We start from the raw sequence: 21702 nt of genomic DNA, 5'->3' as shown, positions 1-21702 counted from the left end.
CAATCAAATACGTAAATGAGGCATATTGTCCCTGCCGGTAGACCTGCCTTTTGTGTTCCTGTATAGTTTTTTGTGTTTTCTTCTCCTCCCCTCCCTTCCCTGTGTCTCTGTTTTGATGTGGGACGTTTAGGACCAGGACGTTTGGGCACCGAGTGCTGTTCACCCTGGAAGTGCTCCCGCGCTGGAGATTGCCCCATCTGATGCCCATCAGCCACTGCCACGTGTAGCTGATTAGAGTCTTCAGGGGCGTCCCTTTTTATACTCGTTAGTATGGCCATGGCTGGCTTTTTGTAAACATCTTTTTTGTAACGATGTTTTTGATTTGTTTTCACTAAGAGTCGGGAGCGGAGTGTTTCACGGGAGAGGAGCCAAAGCTGGGCATTGGAGTTTATTGTTACCATGATACATGCCACGCACACTTGCACTGTGAGTGATTCAGGAGGCATCACCTTGGGAGCCCCAGTGCATTGCATCCAGCACATTGTTTATTTATTGTTGTTTCATTTTCATTCATTTTCACTGTTCATAAACACACTGTCTTTTGAAGAGTTCAGCATTTGGGTCCTCTGCATACCTCAGACGTTACACATACGTTACACAGACGCACACACCTGCCTATACATACAAACGTGGACACAGACAGCAGAACAGTGCAGCAAAAACACATAATAATAATTGAGTGGCCACTTTCATGAGTAAATCCTATAAGGCTTACATGATTTACTCATGAAAGTGGCCACTTTCTCATTACTTTCATATATTGTTTTAGTAAGTATCCAAAACATACAAGTTTCATTTATATAATTTTTCAAGGGATCTTATATCTGTTTTCAGGGGATATAAGATCTGGGGGCGGGGAATCTGCTTTAGCTGGTACAATGACCTCTAACCTCTAAAGGTTGGTAGAAACAAGAAAGAAACTGTGTGTTTTTAAGAGGACAACAGGCATCCATCTCAGTTACTATAAAAAACATTCACGTGAACCAGTTGAATGTAAAAGAAGCACAGAAAATTTCATTGGCATTAAACTTTGTCCAGAAGATGGAAATTATGCTGCCCTTCTAGACTATGGAGAAAAGCGTTAGGTGCAAAAAATGAAATCTTTTTTGGCAGCCACTCTTCACGTGTACTATAGGTGGCTGCTTCCTGTCATTCTGCATTTCTGCATTTGGAATATATGTACACTGTGCCAACTGTGTTGAACTTTGCAGAACATGCAAATCCTCACTGAGCAGCACCTTTGTGCTGTGCTTTGCTCAAGGCAGCAGGAAATTGTTTTTGTGTGGTGGAAGCAGTAGAAAACAATGGACTTCAATGGACAGTTATTTAAGACAAAAAGAAGAAGAAGAAAGAAATGGGAAAAGAGTAGAACGAAATGCAAGCACTGTTGATCTCATAGTTATATTTACAGTGGGGCAAAAAAGTATTTAGTCAGCCACCGATTGTGCAAGTTCCCCCACCTAAAATGATGACAGAGGTCAGTAATTTGCACCAGAGGTACACTTCAACTGTGAGAGACAGAATGTGAAAAAAAATCCATGAATCCACATGGTAGGATTTGTAAAGAATTTATTCGTAAATCAGGGTGGAAAATAAGTATTTGGTCAATAACAAAAATACAACTCAATACTTTGTAACATAACCTTTGTTGGCAATAACAGAGGTCAAACGTTTACTATAGGTCTTTACCAGGTTTGCACACACAGTAGCTGGTATTTTGGCCCATTCCTCCATGCAGATCTTCTCGAGAGCAGTGATGTTTTGGGGCTGTCGTCGAGCAACACGGACTTTCAACTCCCGCCACAGATTTTCTATGGGGTTGAGGTCTGGAGACTGGCTAGGCCACTCCAGGACTTTCAAATGCTTCCTACGGAGCCACTCCTTTGTTGCCTGGGCGGTGTGTTTTGGATCATTGTCATGTTGGAAGACCCAGCCTCATTTCATCTTCAAAGTTCTCACTGATGGAAGGAGGTTTTGGCTCAAAATCTCACGATACATGGCCCCATTCATTCTGTCCTTAACACGGATCAGTCGTCCTGTCCCCTTGGCAGAAAAACAGCCCCATAGCATGATGTTTCCACCCCCATGCTTCACAGTAGGTATAGTGTTCTTGGGATGCAACTCAGTATTCTTCTTCCTCCAAACACGACGAGTTGAGTTTATACCAAAAAGTTCTACTTTGGTTTCATCTGACCACATGACATTCTCCCAATCCTCTGCTGTATCATCCATGTGCTCTCTGGCAAACTTCAGACGGGCCTGGACATGCACTGGCTTCAGCAGCGGAACACGTCTGGCACTGCGGGATTTGATTCCCTGCCGTTGTAGTGTGTTACTGATGGTGACCTTTGTTACTTTGGTCCCAGCTCTCTGCAGGTCATTCACCAGGTCCCCCCGTGTGGTTCTGGGATCTTTGCTCACCGTTCTCATGATCATTTTGACCCCACGGGATGAGATCTTGCGTGGAGCCCCAGATCGAGGGAGATTATCAGTGGTCTTGTATGTCTTCAATTTTCTGATGATAGCTCCCACAGTTGATTTTTTTCACACCAAGCTGCTTGCCTATTGTAGATTCACTCTTCCCAGTCTGGTGCAGGTCTACAATACTTTTCCTGGTGTCCTTCGAAAGCTCTTTGGTCTTGGCCATGGCAGAGTTTGGAGTCTGACTGTTTGAGGCTGTGGACAGGTGTCTTTTATACAGATGATGAGTTCAAACAGGTGCCATTCATACAGGTAACGAGTGGGGACAGAAAAGCTTCTTACAGAAGACGTTACAGGTCTGTGAGAGCCAGAGATTTTCCTTGTTTGAGGTGACCAAATACTTATTTTCCACCCTAATTTACGAATAAATTCTTTACAAATCCTACCATGTGAATTCATGGATTTTTTTTCACATTCTGTCTCTCACAGTTGAAGTGTACCTCTGGTGCAAATTACTGACCTCTGTCATCATTTTAAGTGGGGGAACTTGCACAATCGGTGGCTGACTAAATACTTTTTTGCCCCACTGTATACTGGTTCAATTATATTTTTTCAACAGTGGTTCCTATAACAGCTTTCTTATCGCATTCTATTAAATGCAGAAATAGTCGAAAGCAATTGTGATTTTTTTTTTACTGTGGTAAATACTGTTCCTAAAAATACAGTTTTTTAAAGAAATTATTATTAGTATTATTAGTAGTATAGTTATCACTAATAATAGTAACAATTTATTTTATTGTTAAATATCAGAACAGTTATAAAATACATTTAGAATTCATATTTTTGTTGCAGTGATTCTTATCAGTGAATTACAATCAGTACCAAATATGTTTTTAAAAATATTAATTATTCCATCATCCGTTCATGATAGTAATACAATTAAAGTTGTATTTGTTGCTATATATTGTGCATCTATGTTGATTGAATTCTGAGGAAGTTAACCATGTCATATCAGAGAAAAAAACAATTTTGGTCAAATTGAGCACATACCCTAAAATAAGTGAATAAATTATAATAAAAAAAATAATAAACACTTGACAATTATTTTCATTTAATTTTCTGGGGGGGGAGGGGGGGTTAATGCATAACAATATAGCATCATAGAGCATGGAAAGCAAGTTGCACAATTACTAATAAATTGAAATTCATCATTATTTACATGAAATTTTTCTTGCATATTGAAGCAGTTTCCCTGTATAGATTTAGAATTTAGTATTTATATTTCTGATGTAACTCAAATTATGTTTATTTTGAACAGGATGAAGTAGGCATAAGACTTTTCAGTAGAAGAAAAATGTTTTCATCCCTGAGGCCATAGATCAGAGGACTCAGGCACCTTGGAGCAATATTAAACACGATGTAGTTAAAATATCGGACATTTCGAAATAAACTAAAATCTATCTGAAGTAGTGCAATTTCTATGAATGGGCACCACAGCTGAATGAGACAGAGCAGCAACTGGAAAGCATGAAGGATCACTGTTTTAAGCCCCTTATGTGTCAACTTCTTTTTATCTCCTGATGCAGCTTTGGCCACTTTCATTATTTGAACATATGAGTATGCAATAGTGGTGCCCATAATCAAGAAGTAAAATTGATACACAGCTGATCGAACATGATCCTGCCATCTGTAAATAGTAAATGTCTCTCCACTACATATCATGGATTGCTTGTAGAACTTAAGTGAGGCGGAAGCAAAGAACATGGACAGAATAATTATACAAGGGCCAGAGCTGAGAACATGAATGATCAGGATACAGTACATAGTGCTGCGTGTGGAGCAGAGCTGTCCATGACGCAGGGGCATACAAATGGCCACATAGCGCTCCAGAGTCATTGCTGTCAGAGTAACTGGTGTGACAATGAAGTAAAGAAGTACAACAACAGAGATAGTTATACACAACCACACTTGTATTGTAAATTCAAATTGGCTCAATACAAGTAAAACATCTGACAGCAATAACAAAACACTGTCTGACAGCAGTGTTACAAAAAATAAGGTGTAACGTGCAGATGTGTGAAAGGATTCCTTTTTAATAAAGATCACAATGAGCAACATGTTGATGCAAAGAAAAATTATTACCAGGATCTGTACAATAATGACCCGGTCATAGACTGGTCGCTGCAAAAAAACATCATTCACTGAGTTGTTACCTGCCATAGAGAACAAAAATATGTACTTCTAAGAGTTCATTAAAGTTTTGTCAATAAATATAAGATTTTCTTTTTAATAAAAATCAAAAATCAAATCCAGTGAAGAAACCGCCCATTCTGTTCCAGAGCCAAATGTCTTCTGCTGCGTTCCCTGCAATTTTCTGAGAAATGACTGTGCATCATGAAATTGAAGCTTACAGCAACTAAGAATAACAATTACACATGACACTTCCTTCTACTGTGTTGTCATCTTCCCTTAACACCCATTCTCCTCAATATAGATGCTTTTAAATATGTAATTGATGGTATACTCAGGAGACTTTGCAGTAAAGTCAACATAACAGAACTGTAAAAGAACTGTAAAGTTGGTGTTTGGCGACAAGGTAATCAATTCTGTCAATCAATAAGACAACACCCCTCTATTTTAGGTTTATGTCTTAAAAACTCCTAAACTGATGTGACTTTGACATGTACTATTTCTGTTTGTGAGGTATTCAGTTAAATGAAAACTGTCCTTTTGTTTTTTCCTCAGCATTTTCTCTTTTAATGTATTTACTATAAAGAAGGAAGTTTAAATTTCAAGAAAATTTCTTGTATTTCATTTTTTTCCCTTTTATTATTTTAAAATGTATAGACAGAAGTTAGTAACACATGACATGAAAAACATCAGTTATTTATATCCTAAAACTGACCACATACAGATTGGCCAGTTGGTAGGTTTAAATATAAGTGGCTACCTCAGATCATCAGTAATCCACCCAGCAGAGACTTCATGGTCCCACTGCACACACTGTTTGTACGGTATGTGACTGTCTGTACTCAAGTAAACTACTCCAACACATGCATTTGTGACTAACATGGGTTAAAAAAAAAGTCATTTAAGACACCTTTGGCATAAAGACGGGTAGGTAGATCGGGGTCATTGACCCAGTATTTCAAGTTTCTGTTTTGGACACTTGCAAGACTTGTACTTTCATCCAAAATAAATGGTAAATGGCCTGTATTTGTATAGTGCTTTACTAGTCCCTAAGGACCCCAAAGAGCTTTACACATCCAGTCATCCACCCATTCACATACACATTCACACACTGGTGATGGCAAGCTACATTGTAGTCACAGCCACCCTGGGGCGCACTGACTGAGGTGAGGCTGCCAGACACTGGCGCCACCGGGTCTTCTGTTCTGGTTCTGCTCATTGTGAATGTTACTGCATTGATTTCTTAACTGAAGATAAAAACATTGAGAGTTAATTCTGTAACTGAAAACGGAAGTGATAAATAGTTATATGGTAAAATAATAAATGAAATTATTATTTTAGATGTGCATTATTTATTCAACTGGAATATGACTATATAATTACAAAAAACTTAGTTTTATCATTGTGCATATTTTGCTTAAATGGCATAGATACACTACACTAAAGGATATAAACCAAAAAATTACAAGATCGCAATCGTTTGTAGATATTTGTAAATTCTCCCTTACAAAAAGGGGTGGGTACCGGTATCCGGTGCCATTATGGCAACCGGTAGTAACCAGAACGAAAAAAGCAGCGCACATTTCGGTGCTTTATTTCGGTGCTTTTTTTCCCCCTGAGATGTCATACACTTTGGATTCCAGCCAATCATTTTACCTTTGCAAGCATAGTAGGCGGGCCCAGGTACATACGTTCTTTTAGAGCAGAGCTACAGATTAAAAATGCCCAAGGCGAAGCAGTCAAAAGTTTGGCTGTACTTCACAGCAAAAGATGCAAACTTAGCAGCCTGCAACAAGTGCTTTAAGGTGATACTGTGCAAAGGAGGTAACACCTCGAATCTGATGAAAAACACCTGCCGATGCATAGCGTTTTTTTTTTTAAAGCCGAGAAATGCGCCGTATTTGATCACTTGCTGCGAGACCTCACACCGTGCACATCTACTGCAGATGTGGTGCCTGTTATCGGACCCGGAGTTAGCAACATCCCCCAAGAACCCGAAGAGGAGAGTCCTGGCCTGTTGCCCTGCCAGTGTAGCAGAAGTGATGACTGATGATGATGGCAGCAGCAGCTGTTCTTCTCTGGGCGAGTAGCTTAATGTTGTTCGTGTGTAATTTACGTTGAGTAGGCTAACCACGTTATTACATTAATGCATGTAAGGTGAACAAGCAAACACTGTCGTAGTTACATGCAGCTCTCTTCTTGTTTGATGGCAGGTACTCCCTTCACCCTGGCCAAAAAAGCTAAAATGACCAAAGAAAAAGTGGGAAACAGCTAAACATGAGAGGTTTTTGGACAAAGTTTGTGTTTTCCCATTGTTTAAGCACTGCTTCCAGCCCAGAGTGATACCATATATACAGTGTTGGGAAGGTTACTTTTAAAATATATTCCATTACAGATTACAGAATACATGTCCCAAAATGTATTCTGTAACGTATTCCGTTATGTTACTCAATGACAGTAACGTATTCTGAATACTTTGGATTACTTAATGTTGGCGACTTTCAAGCCTTTGAGTCGCCGAGCAGCTGAATAGGGGAATAATGTTGACGCGCCCGCTGTTTGAAACGTTAGTCAAAGTTCCAAGTTAAAACTCCTTTATTTGTTATCAAATCCTTAAAATCCGTAGAAAAACAGTGATCAAAAACATTCCAAGCTTGAGCGGTCAGCAAAAGTCGACTTCCCCCATCACCCACTCATTCACAAAATTTCCCTCGGGCCGTGAACAGGTGATATAGCAATCACTATTACAGACACCACGTGACCCAAAGCTACGCCTATCCATAACATTCCGGCCCCTAATTATTACATTTTTACAGTAATAATTACACATCCAACACCACAACTCACAACACACACTTCATCATATCACAGACACCCAGTGAGACAACATAACATACTCAAAAAGTCCACCAAAGTTATTTTCTCATGTCTTCTCTTCTGTCTGCACATGGTCAGTCAGTCATAGGCCAGAGGTTACCAGCACTTAGCCTAAATATAGTCAGTCTGTAATGTACATCTCATAACATTAAAGTCAATTCAAAGTTAGTTATGTCACACTGTGTCAAAATGTCATAATCATGGGTCAGAAGTCTCCTGAAGAAGGCATATCTTTGTGATGGGTCTGCACACATGGCTGGTTGGGGTCTTAATCCAGACCTGACGCACAAGCCCCTTTTCATCTGGTACAGCTCCGGTGACTCTCCCAATGATCCAGGAACCACGAGGTGCAGAATCATCCACTATAAGGACCACATCTCCGGGAACGAAGTTGCGTTTAATCCTTCCCCATTTCTGGCGCTCTAATTCTGTGACTGGGACTCTCTTTGCATATCCTCTAGATATAAGATCTGTCATGAAGGCAGTGTAGTCTTTGTGAAAGTCTTTATCTCTGATTAACCTTTTCTTCAAACCTAAGGCTCGTTGCTCAATTGCACGGTTGTCAGGCATTCTTATGTCTCGGTCTTTTAGTGGCAGGGCAATGCTGTAGTGCCAATCCCCCAAAGTCACCGTCTTGCTGGCCAATTCCAGGAACTTCAAGTCTTCCTTTGACAGCCCCATCTGTTCATCATTGCTGCTCTCAGGAAAATCCATCTTGAACTGCTGTTTCCATAGCTTGTCCAGTATGACAGCAGAAACTCTGTTGGCGGTAACTGTTGCCAAACATCCTGGCCTTCCACAGCATTCTCGATTAAGTGGCCCATTCACAGTCCAGCCGAGCACAGTCCTAATGGCAAAGGGTCCATCACCTACACTCCGGATGACCTCCAAAGGTTCTAGAGCTCTGGGCATATTCATGCCAATCAAAAGCTCAACATTGGCCTTAATTTCTGGCAAATGAACGTGCTTCAAATGTGGCCAGTCATCCAGGTCCTGTTGATTTGGGATGTTACCAGTATCCACAGGCATTTTATGCTGAGTGAAGAGGTTAGGCATATCACAGTACATGTCACTGTCCAATCCAGCAACTTCAAGTTCAGGTACAATGAAACTGTCCACCACTTTCTCCTGTCCCATGGTGCGCAGGAGAATCTTTGTCTTCCTCCCAGCAATATTCAGCTTGTCCATAAGACCCACTGTACAAAAGGATGCTGAACTCCCATGGTCCAGAAAGGCATACGTTTCCACTATTCTTTGACCTCTCTTTGATTTTACTTTAACTGGCACAATGGCAAGCTTACAGTCCTGTTCACCGGCCCCAGTAAGACCACTAGTCTGGATCGTAACAGGAATGTTATCTGCCTCATTATTAGGTTTGACTTCATTCTTCTCTTTGTGGTGGATATGGAGTATACTTGCATGTCGGAGGCCACAGATTTTACATGAAAGGCGTTTTCTGCATTCTTTGCTTATGTGCCCAGTACACAAACAGCCAAAACAAATGCGGTTCTTTTTAAGAAAAGAAATCTTCTCATCATGAGGTTTCTTATCAAGCAGAGCACATGACTCCAGTGTGTGTCCGCCTTTGCAGAAAAAACAAGCCTTCACAGTGCTGTGACGATCTTGAGCCTCTATCTGATTCTGTCTCTCGACGTCAGAGACTGTTGTGGCGAAGCTACTTCCTTTAGCTTTTAGATGTGGAGAACATTTCCCTCCATTGCTGCCCTTGGCTGCTAGATGTGTTGCTGGAACGTCACATAGATTTCCAAAGATGGGATCTGTTACAATTTTAACTTGACGCTCAAGGAAGGAAACAATGTCAATGAATGCGGCTCTGCGATGTTGCCTCTCCTGAATGTCATATGCTACTGTTCGCCATTTGTCTTTTAACTTATATGGCAGCCTTCTAATCACAGCAAGCATATTGGCAGGTGTATTTAATTCAGAGAGATCATCAATCTCTTCCATTGCATTGCAGCATCCACGTAAGAACAAACAATATGCCTGAAGAGCTTTTCCATCTTCCGATCTAATCAGTGGCCATGAGTGAACTTTGTTCAAATAGGAAGATGCAATCACATGTCCATTCCCAAAGTGCTCATACAGCAGAGTCTTTGCCTTTACATATCCAGCACTTCCAGACATATGTTGGCAGCTTTTAACAAGTTCATTGGGCTGCCCCTTGGTGTACTGTGCAAGATAATGCAGGCAGTCACCAGCATCGCCAGTCTTTGCTTCTATGACCTGTTCAAACGAGCGCATAAAGGCCTGAAAATGTAAAGGGTCACCATCAAAGGTTTGAATCTCCCTTTTGGGCAGTGAAGAAAGACTTTGCTGATGGACCAACATACAAGATAATTCATTTTGTTTTTCCATAATGGACAACAGATTTTCATTGGCTACTGGAAGAGCAGCTTGTAGCTTAGGCAAAGGTGGAATTGATCCAAAAGCATCAGAAGGCCCCATAAAAGCTGGTGCAGGCCTTTCCCTTTTGATATTCTGTTGCACTGTTTTTACTTGAAGCTCTGCATTCCCAGTGATTGCATTTCCTTTTGTAAGCGTCTGAGGAACAAAAGTCTCTGCATCCGCATTAAGAATTTCAAGGCTGTTTCCCTTTGTTTTAAAATATGATTCCATTCCATTAGATTTCCGTGAAGCGACGCTCCGCATAGCGGATCCAGTTCTCAGCACGTTCACCTTTGCAACAGTTGCAGCTATATCTGCTTCAAGCTGAAGTTGTTCTTTCTTTCTCCTCAATTGTTCCTCTTGTTCTTCAAGAGAGTGTTTTTCTTTCAGCATATGTTGACGTGCGAGCAAGGCGGCCATTTCAGCTTCTGCCCTGAGACATGCAGATGAAGTAGATGATACTCTTGAGCTTGACCTACTGCCTTGATTTGACACACTGTCGGATGGCAACACGTCATCATTAACATCATTCTGAGGATTAAGAGATAATTGTGGTTCTTTTCCAGTGTGCTCTCGAACCTCCACTTCTCCTCCCAGGGAAGTTTCCTGTGACTGTGCCTTGTCAGATGATGGCCTCCCTGAATGTTTATCAGTTTCAGAAAGCCATATGTTAACATCCTCCATAAACCCTTTATTGTATTTAGAGATGCTTGAGAACCATGTATTTTGTTTATCTTTCTCATCAAATGAGATTAGAGAAAGTAAAGATTCATGCAATGCACTGGCATCCTTAAACAGGTGTGTTAACTCATCAAACTGTTTTTTGACTTGTGAATGATTTTTATCATCTTTCATTAGCTCTTTAAGAGACATAATAACACTTTTCATTTTGTTTACATGCCTTTTCCGATCTGTTTGGATGGTTTCAATTTTGTTTGCAAGAGCTTTCTCAGTGAGGGAAGTTATTCTTTTATCCTTTTCAGTTTTTCCAACAACAGATGCAGCCTGTGATCCACTCATTTTAAGCATTCAACATAAGCAGCATGCCAAAATCCAAAACAAAGGCAACAGCAATTCCTTCAAACTCAGTTGAACGCCTGCAGAGCCACAACTCACACACACCAAATCCAACAGCAAACGTAGCGGTGGGCGTGTCACAAAAACATCTTCGTATGGTCAGAATCCAAACTGCGTTCAAACAAACAATACGCAGCACAAAAACACAGTTTACATACCACCGTCGTCTTCTCCTTATCTGTCGGTCTAGCCGCTTTTACGGGTGTAGTGGCGGCGGTGTGTGGGCTCGCATCGGCGTTTATTCAGCGCTGATTGCGGGACGGTCCATTGCCGTCGCACATTTTGCTGACAAATGTTGGCGACTTTCAAGCCTTTGAGTCGCCGAGCAGCTGAATAGGGGAATAATGTTGACGCGCCCGCTGTTTGAAACGTTAGTCAAAGTTCCAAGTTAAAACTCCTTTATTTGTTATCAAATCCTTAAAATCCGTAGAAAAACAGTGATCAAAAACATTCCAAGCTTGAGCGGTCAGCAAAAGTCGACTTCCCCCATCACCCACTCATTCACAAAATTTCCCTCGGGCCGTGAACAGGTGATATAGCAATCACTATTACAGACACCACGTGACCCAAAGCTACGCCTATCCATAACACTTAATATATTATCATCTTTTTTACAACTACGTGAATATACTATTGCTGTGATTTATTACTGTTACTGAAGGTCCGAACCGTAGTAAAGGGACCTCTGGCTAATACGTCGGGTTCTGTGTAGGGCTGTAGCCGAAAAATAGCTTTACTTTGTTGTGTGGAGAGGCGTTGAAAGGCTGTTCCAACGGAACTTATTGTTTCGGAGGAAAACACGAACACAGCGTACAGTCGAGTCTTAATAGCTTACTTACAACTGGGCTCGTCAGGCACTCTTCTTGGCTGCAGTGGTTATTATTATATTTACATGCTTCCAGCTCCCGTTTCTGCTCGATGACAGCTTGTACTTTTCCACTCCCCTTTTTCTCCCTCCTCGTGCTCACAGACACATAACGTGTATGGCAGTCCATTCTCCCTGCAGCACGGACTACAATGCCCATGATGCTACATTCTTTAGAGCAGTAGCATTCTGTTAGCATTCAGCTTAGCACAACAACAACAACAACAAAAAGACGCTCTCTCACCCAGGAAACACACAGAGAGAGAGCGTCACCCTGTAATCATGGCAACCGTAACGCTGCCGCCTGGAACAACAGAACATAGCTGTCAAACAAAACCCAAACAGTCCTGACCCGCCACAATATGAAACAGGAAAGTACCGCCGTGTAATCCATTTATTTCAACAAAGTAACTGTATTCTAAATACCACATTTTTAAATGGTAACTGTAACGGAATACAGTTACTCATATTTTGTATTTTAAATACGTAACAGCGGTACATGTATTCCGTTACTCCCCAACACTGCATATATGCCCTATAGCTGCAGAAAAGGCTAACGTTGTTATCTTTTTACAAAAAAACAGCTAAACATGAGAGGTTTTTGGACAAAGTGTGTGTTCTTCATTCTTTAAGCACCGGTTCGAGCACCGTTTAAGCACTGGCAGAGTTTCAAAAGTACCAGTTTGGTACTGGTATCGGATAAAACCTAAACAATACCCATCCCTACTTACAAATAGTTTCTGATTTAAAAGTCAGATGCAAAAGGGTTTCCTCTTTTTACAATATAAAAAGAGGAAACGGGCATGATCTTTTGGCCAGGATCTTTTTTTACGTCAGCCAGCTCGGTTCCCATCAGGCGCCGTTCTGTGGAAGTGGCCCCCACAATGGGAGTAAATACCTGGCTGGAACATTCTGTCAGGTTGGAGGGCAAGAAAAAGACCCAAAACACAGGGCTTCCTGGTTAGCAACAGCAAATTTATTTATGCTTGGACACATCTTTTGTAAATACAATATTCAGTTTCACTGTTATGCTGATGACACCCAGCTTTATCTGTCTACTAAACCTATTTTTGCTTTCCCTCTGTCCTCTCTCACCCTCTGTTTAGCTGAACATCATGGTTCAATAGTACTAAACTCAATAGTAACAAATCAGAGCTTCTCCAGGTAAATTAGCAGATGTTGGTTCTCTGAGAAAGGCAATCTCCAAACTGTATTATGTGCTTCTTCAGGCAAGGAAGCATATTAAATGGGAAGGGTATAACAAACAAAAGCTGAGAGAGGATTTGTAAATTTCATTGGTACTCAGCAAGTTCAATATCTTGGAGAGACCACTGCTGGAAGAACATTATTAGATTTTTCAAAACCCCTCATCAAACTAGATATAAAAATGGGACAGTGGAATGCTGGAGAAGATGTGTATCACAAGTGGCACATCATTACCATATCTTTTGGGATTGCCCTAACTTAAAAAATTACTGGCTGGCGATTCATAAAACTCTGTGTGAGGTCTTAAATATAAAATTTGATATTAATTTTGTAAATTTGTACTTGGAACTGGTTGCTGGTTCGGTCCGGGGAGGGAACACATAGCTCTTACAAGCACTATTAGCGGCCAGCTAAAAATTAATAACCAGAAAGTGGCAAAATCCAACTCCGCCAACACTTGAGGATTGGTTTCATGTGATTTTTGAGATATTTAAAATGGAAAAATCGACATTCTCCATAAAAATTTGAAAAGACCAATTCTACAAAATATGGAATAAATGGACTTGCTTGTCCCCCCTCCACCCTGAATTTAGATAATACCAGCCCTGAATTGGTGTATCTCCCATGCACTGTACAATGTCAGGTCAACCCTCTACTTCACAATATGTATTAATTGTACTTTATGTAAATAAGTTAAACATGCTGCACTTTGTATACACTGTCAAGCCATCGAGTTCACTTTTTGTTATTTGAATGAAAAACAAAAGGACTAAGAAAAAATTCTTTTTTTTTGACTAAATAATATCAATGCCCTTTATTGTAACATGTTCTTTTTCAATAAAAATATAATTTAAAAAAGAAGGGGCTTTTTATTATTATTATTATTATTAGTAGTAGTAGTAGTAGTAGTAGTGGTAGTAGTAGTAGTACAGTGAGCAAAGAACAGTGAAGTTTCAAAAATGTGATCCCTTCCATGGCAACTCCCGACTCTGTTCAGTGTTCTTGATCTGTGGTGTGTGAGGTGAAATCCAAAACACAATATTTACAGCTGTGCACTGCTCCTGCCAGCCCTCTCCTTCCCAGGTTCCTCAGAAAACAAGACACGACGATTAGTTAAATTTTTTTCTTAGGCAAGGGATAAAGACAGACTCACCCTGGAGCTGGGGCTGTACTCATTATGTCACCCAATGAGCCAGCATTGACGAAGTTCAGCCTCTCTGTCAAGTAGTAGGCTAGATGATGAAGATCATCAGCAGAGGCCGGTGAATCTTGATTGGCTTTAGCGCAGAACCTCCAAAGGCCTGGTATGACTCATACACTGGCACACAGACCACACACACACATACCCACATAAAAGGAAGCAGGGGAGCGGGAGAGAACATAACAATAACAAAATGGCAGGTCAACCAGAAAGAACTGATGGACCATTACAAAACCCTTATTCTGAAAGTTCAGAAAAAGTGGTTGAATGTTGAATGTAACCAACTGCCATAGTTACTGCCAGAGAAAAAAACTATATCCTGTTGATTTAGATTTTTATAAACTCCTACCCTGATAAGTCTGTGAAAAATAAATGTGCTGATTTTTTTTCCCTACGTATTGCATCTTTTAGGTATTTATTGCACAAAATTAGTAAAAGTTTGTCTTCTATGTTTCAGATCCTAATTCTTTTTTTTCTAATTATTCTGTTATATTGGGACAAATATGTAATAAAAATCATGCCTCATGCCACGGCATTCCAGTGGATTTGTTGCATTAGCCAAGTAAAACTCAAGATCGCAACCCTGAAATGTTGACATGATGTGACGGGACACCTGCAGTGTTTAGTCCATTTAAATTGAAAACTGGTTCATTTTTCCCATTGCTTAAAGATGCTGGGAAATGATCTTCCAGGCAACTCAATATAACCCCATGGCAGGGCATATGGGATATGACAAAACTGTGGAGCAAAGAATTTTATTGGCCTGGCCTCTGCGCAGATATGTGTCGATGGTCCGCATTCAGCCGCATTGTCAACTGGTTAACCAGCCAGCCATTCCAAAAGCTCCTTTGTGTGAGTTACCATTAATTGATGTCCCATTTGGCCACATATGCATGGACCTCATCGGTCCATTTCACCAGAGTGCACATGGATATAACTTTTTATTAGTTCTGGTGGATTAGCAATGCTATACCCTGAAGCAGTGCTGTTGCGCTTCATTTCTGCAAAGGTTGTGGCGCAGGCTCTGTTTCATGCCATCTTCCAAGTTGGCATCCCAAAAGAGATACTGACTGACAAGGCCACATTGTTCATGTCTTGCAAACTGTATGAATGTACAGCTGTATTAATTATTGGTGCAACGGTTAAATCTAAAAGAAAAGTGTCTGGACTTCTTTAAGTTCCTTGAAGACGTTTCACACCTCATCTGAGCAGCTTCTTCAGTTCTTCAGAACTAAGAACACAGCAGACATCTCAGTGATTACAAACATTTACGTGACTCAGTTGCATGTGGAAGACCCACAGAAACTTTTGATGGCTTTAGACAAGAGGTTGTCTGTAACTGATTAAAAAAAGATTAGAAGATGGAAAAGTATGCTGCCTTTGTTTTGTAAGGCAATGAGTATTAGTGATGGTAAATTTGATTCTTTTTACTGAATCGAGTGTTAATGAGTCACTCACCAAAGTGAATCGGGTTTTTTGAGTCATTTGATTCACTGAGTCAGTTGACCAGAGAGTGCAAAAATTTTACATTTTCACTCAAACTTAATTTGTTTCCCTTTTCATGTAAATCCCACTGCTAAGATGAATGATTAAAAAAACAACAACAGCAACTATTTTATAGAGAAAAAAGAGCAAAAACATTTCTAAAATTAAGCAATTTCCTATCAAAATTGCTTAATAAACATTTATTTTGTTTATTTATATTTCATTAGTATTTTCCTTAAGTGTGTCAAATATATATTTTCTCATCTAAATGTCCACTGCGCTGTGAGCCAGGGGGCAGTAATGCGCCTTAACATTGGTTGCCAACCAAGAAGAAGAAGAAGAAGCTGTGTTTACTGACAATTGACAGTGATAGCGCACATCATCATCACTATTCCAACAATCCTCTCCTCACAGACAAGCATAAACACACTCGACTATCGCTAAATCAAATTTAACACACGTTTGTAATGACGCTAATTCAGTTTACAATAGGGTTTATTCGCTCGGTCAGCAGGTGGCGGTATCCTCGTACACTGGGGAGTAAACTGCCATTAAACGAACAGAAGAAGAAAAAAAAACATCTGCACATGCGCGGTACGGATCAGGTAGACCCAATTTGTACGGTCAGACTTTACACATGCGCAGTAAGGATCGGAGAGTCCTGATCCGTAACTTTCTTTTTATTTTTCGTTTTTGTCTACATTGTACTGAAATGCTTCATTATTGCAAACATTTTAAGATATACTTGTTATTCTTAACATCTTAACAGATACTCTGACCCATAACTATCGTAAAACGCTACGACCGGAAGTAGAGACCTTTCGCGCATGCGGGGTACCGATCGGGTTTCCGGTACGGATCGGGTAGTGACAGGGTTTTTTTTTTTTTTTTTTCTTTTATTAGTAATATAAACATACAAACAAAATGCACCATATATTACAGATTCAGAGAATAAACATTTCTTACATATTAGCAACTTTCATATATAGTGAAAATAAAATATAAAGATGGGGTCACATAAATTAACAGATTATTAACTCACTAAATCAAAATCTTCTACAAAGGAAACAAAAAAAGCAGCCTTTTTCTTTTTAACTAAAGTCAAAGATTTAACCAACAGGTTTAGGTCGTTTTTCCAGTGAGCCAGTGTTGGTTTAATCTTAAAAAAGCGACATTTATGTATAAAATACTTACACAAGATTAATAACACATTAACACCATAATTAGCTTTCTTTTCTTTCAAAAACACTCCAAACATTATCATATTTAAGGTAAATGGGGTAATTTGAATCCCACTGGAATAAAGCCAGGTATGAAAATCCAACCAAAATATTTGTATAAAATTGCACAAAAAGAATAGATGGTCCAAATCCTCCTCTTCTGTTTCACAAAATACACAATTACCCGTTTCTATTTTGAATCTATCACTAAGGAGTCTATTTGTCGGGTAAATTTTATTCAAGATTTTAAATTGGACTTCTTTCCCTTTAGGAGGGATAGGGAAGGTGATATAATTAGTTCTTATTTTTTCAATTTCTTCCCTTTGGAAATCTTTTAATATGTAATTACGTCTAAGTAAATTTGGAGAATAAAGACTCCTTAATGAAGATCTAAGAAACTTATTGTTGCATTTAACATCACAAAATCGAATACCATCTATATATAATTGCCTTAACTTGGGGGAGATGTCAGAATATACAGTGGGGCAAAAAAGTATTTAGTCAGCCACCGATTGTGCAAGTTCCCCCACTTAAAATGATGACAGAGGTCAGTAATTTGCACCAGAGGTACACTTCAACTGTGAGAGACAGAATGTGAAAAAAAAATCCATGAATCCACATGGTAGGATTTGTAAAGAATTTATTCGTAAATTAGGGTGGAAAATAAGTATTTGGTCACCTCAAACAAGGAAAATCTCTGGCTCTCACAGACCTGTAATGTCTTCTGTAAGAAGCTTTTCTGTCCCCCACTCGTTACCTGTATGAATGGCACCTGTTTGAACTCATCATCTGTATAAAAGACACCTGTCCACAGCCTCAAACAGTCAGACTCCAAACGCCGCCATGGCCAAGACCAAAGAGCTTTCGAAGGACACCAGGAAAAGTATTGTAGACCTGCACCAGACTGGGAAGAGTGAATCTACAATAGGCAAGCAGCTTGGTGTGAAAAAATCAACTGTGGGAGCAATCATCAGAAAATGGAAGACATACAAGACCACTGATAATCTCCCTCGATCTGGGGCTCCACGCAAGATCTCATCCCGTGGGGTCAAAATGATCATGAGAACGGTGAGCAAAGATCCCAGAACCACACGGGGGGACCTGGTGAATGACCTGCAGAGAGCTGGGACCAAAGTAACAAAGGTCACCATCAGTAACACACTACAACGGCAGGGGATCAAATCCCGCAGTGCCAGACGTGTTCCGCTGCTGAAGCCAGTGCATGTCCAGGCCCGTCTGAAGTTTGCCAGAGAGCACATGGATGATACAGCAGAGGATTGGGAGAATGTCATGTGGTCAGATGAAACCAAAGTAGAACTTTTTGGTATAAACTCAACTCGTCGTGTTTGGAGGAAGAAGAATACTGAGTTGCATCCCAAGAACACCATACCTACTGTGAAGCATGGGGGTGGAAACATCATGCTATGGGGCTGTTTTTCTGTCAAGGGGACAGGACGACTGATCCGTGTTAAGGACAGAATGAATGGGGCCATGTATCGTGAGATTTTGAGCCAAAACCTCCTTCCATCAATGAGAACTTTGAAGATGAAACGAGGCTGGGTCTTCCAACATGACAATGATCCAAAACACACCGCCCGGGCAACAAAGGAGTGGCTCCGTAAGAAGCATTTGAAAGTCCTGGAGTGGCCTAGCCAGTCTCCAGACCTCAACCCCATAGAAAATCTGTGGCGGGAGTTGAAAGTCCGTGTTGCTCGGCGACAGCCCCAAAACATCACTGCTCTCGAGAAGATCTGCATGGAGGAATGGGCCAAAATACCAGCTACTGTGTGTGCAAACCTGGTAAAGACCTATAGTAGACGTTTGACCTCTGTTATTGCCAACAACGGTTATGTTACAAAGTATTGAGTTGTATTTTTGTTATTGACCAAATACTTATTTTCCACCCTGATTTACGAATAAATTCTTTACAAATCCTACCATGTGGATTCATGGATTTTTCTTTCACATTCTGTCTCTCACAGTTGAAGTGTACCTCTGGTGCAAATTACTGACCTCTGTCATCATTTTAAGTGGGGGAACTTGCACAATCGGTGGCTGACTAAATACTTTTTTGCCCCACTGTATTATATCATTTACAACTATGTTTTTAAGTGACAATGGAATGGATTTTATAACCCGATTAAATTTACTTTTAGAACATTGGATATTAAACTTTTGGCAAAAATCTTGATGTCCTAGAACATGTCCTTCCTCATCTACAAAATGGGCAATTGCCCAAACACCTTTTGATAACCAATCTTGAATAAAAATAGATTTTCTGTTCATCAGTATATATCTATTGTTCCAAATTGGGCTATTATGTGGAGTGAAATTATGTTTAAATAACATTTTCCAATAAAGAAGGACCTGTTTATGGAATTCAGAGAGTTTAGCAGGTAGCTTAGTAATTTCAAAGTCACACTTTAGGAGAAAGTCGATACCCCCTAGTGTGTTAAAGACCTTACTTGGTATAAAAAACCAAATGGAGTGTGGATTATTTAGGAAGGATTTTAACCATTTAAGTTTCAAAACACCATTCACGGGTAGTGACAGGGTGAGTAGCTCAAATGTGTTGTTAGCATGTTAGCAGCGCAATGCTACTCTGAACCGAGGAGCTATTTTCTTGATGTGAGCTTCTACTCAGGGTTTTTTCTTCCAGTTCAGAGGGAAATGCTTTTGTTATGAAACTGGCTGTTATTCCCCCCCCCACACAATTTTAATTATAAGCTAGATATATTTCTACTAATGGAATTATTTTGCTAACAGCAACAGGGATGAGTCAGTGAGTCAGTTGGGCTTGTGAATCATGATTCACGAGTCAGTAAAGTGATTCTCGAGTATTGAACGATTCGTTCACGAATCGAACATCACTAATGAGTATGGAGAAAAGCATTAGGTGCAGAAAATGAAATAATTTTTTCGGGAGCCACTCTTCATGTGTTCTTCAGGTGGCCGCTCCCTGTGATTCTGCATTTATGTTGGTCACTCGAATATATGTCACACTGTGTTTACTTTGTTAAACGTTGCAAAATGCGCAAATGCTCCCTGACCAGCACCTTTGCGCTGTGCTTTGCTCAGGGCAACAGGAAAATGTTTTTGCGTGGTAGAAGCTGTAGAAAAGAATGGATTTCAGAGAACAGTTTTCTGAGACTAAAATAAACACAGAAAAGAGGAAAAAATGCAAACACTGCTGATCTCATAGTTATATGTATACTCATTCAATGACATACTTTAATAATAATAATGGCTTTCTTATTGCGTTTAAATGATATTTATAAGTTTGCATTTACATGCAGAAATAGCATGTCCCTCTATAAACCACCACTTTATATACATAACATATATTTTTTATTTATATTTGTACATTTTATATATTTTTTCTCTTAATACTGTTCATTAGTATGTAGTGCTGCAGATTTGTGCAACTGTGCTGTCCCCTCTCCTCTTCACCCTGTACACCTCTGACGTCTGCAGTAACTCTGAATCATGCCATATTCAGATGTTTGTGGACGAAACAGCCATCATGGGGTGTATCTGGGATGACCAGGAAGAGGAGTAGTCTGGTGAGGAACTTTGTCACATGGAGTCACACAAACCACCTGCAAAAAAAAATCAAAATTCAAAAATCAAAATTCAAATTTTATTTGTCACGTACACAGTCATACACAGTACAATATGTAGTGAAATGCTTGGACAACTGCTCGTGACCTAAAGAAAACAAAAAAGGAAAAGGCTATGAATAAGATAGGAAATAAATATGAAAAATTAAAAAGGGTAAATTTAACTAGGAAGGAATAAAATATAAATTAAGGTTAAAAATGAAATAACTGTACAACACAAATTAGAATGAAGGGTAAATTTAACTGGGAAGAATAAGATAAAGATAAATATATAAATTAAAGTTGAAAATAAAATAACTGTACAACAAAATACACAATACACAATATAGAACTATATAAGAATGTATGAAGAAATCTAAATATAAATAAATATATACACAATAACAGCAGCTGTACAAGTATTAACCGGAAATGAAGAATATAGTGACCAGTTTTGTGCAAAACCAATGTCCAGAATGTCCAGTGTGTGTGTAAGAACCATATGTGTGGGTCAGTACTGTGTGGTGGTGTGATTGAGAGACCGTATCGCCTAATTTCCTGCCAGAAAGCAGTAGGTGTCAGCACGTCCCCTCCTGAGAACCCTCAATTTCTACATGTATTTAAAATTGAGAAGTGGGCACCGGCCCCAGAGGTTAGGTTGGATATACAAACTGTACTCTGTACTCTGGATACCCCTGTGAGGGAATGACCACATTAATATTATTTTGTGTAAAACATCCATGTAACGGGACATTTTTCATTACTATATGTATTTATTTTCAGTTTCTTTAAAAGTCCAAGTAACAGGGATTCATTTTATGTTAGAAAGCAGTGAGGGCGGAACTTTGGTGGTTGCTCCGGGGTTTCGGGGTGCAGTAAGTGGAGTCCACCTTCCGCTGCTTCCTCAGACACGTTCTGGAGGAAAGCAGAGATGCATCGTGTCTTCCTTACTCTGCTCTTCACCTGCTTTTACAGGTCGGTAAATGGTGCTCGCACCGAAAATGTTGTTTATTGTTGCCATGGTTACCCACGTAAATGTGAATGAGAGAGTCCGCCCGAGTTATTTATATGTAAACACGGGAGAAACCAGAGGGGTGTTCCGCGCAGCCGCACTGCGAGCCCGCTCGTTAGGTGGAGCGCTCGTGAAGCAGAGTA

General features: G+C 39.9%; 2 protein-coding genes across 4 annotated transcripts in view; one reads left to right on the top strand and one right to left on the bottom strand.

Annotated features, from left to right (window-relative positions):
* LOC309687594 (uncharacterized protein) overlaps positions 1 to 21702 on the top strand; it is a 56927-nt gene that overhangs the window by 28622 nt on the left and 6603 nt on the right. The gene's annotated exons all lie outside the window — the stretch shown is intronic.
* Positions 3684 to 13677, bottom strand: LOC309687584 (odorant receptor 131-2-like). Its single transcript, XM_082502665.1, has 2 exons — positions 11811 to 13677; positions 3684 to 4795 (listed from the first exon to the last, which is right to left on the bottom strand). The coding sequence occupies exon 2, from the start codon at positions 4639 to 4641 to the stop codon at positions 3727 to 3729; it is 915 nt and encodes a 304-aa protein (XP_082358791.1). The 5' UTR covers positions 4642 to 4795; positions 11811 to 13677; the 3' UTR covers positions 3684 to 3726.

The sequence above is a fragment of the Aulonocara stuartgranti genome (genome assembly GCF_965226115.1).
Source record: "Aulonocara stuartgranti genome assembly, chromosome: 14".
Taxonomy (NCBI): domain Eukaryota; kingdom Metazoa; phylum Chordata; class Actinopteri; order Cichliformes; family Cichlidae; genus Aulonocara; species Aulonocara stuartgranti.
Note: the sequence above shows the minus strand (reverse complement) of the source record. Positions and strands in the feature narration are given on the sequence as shown.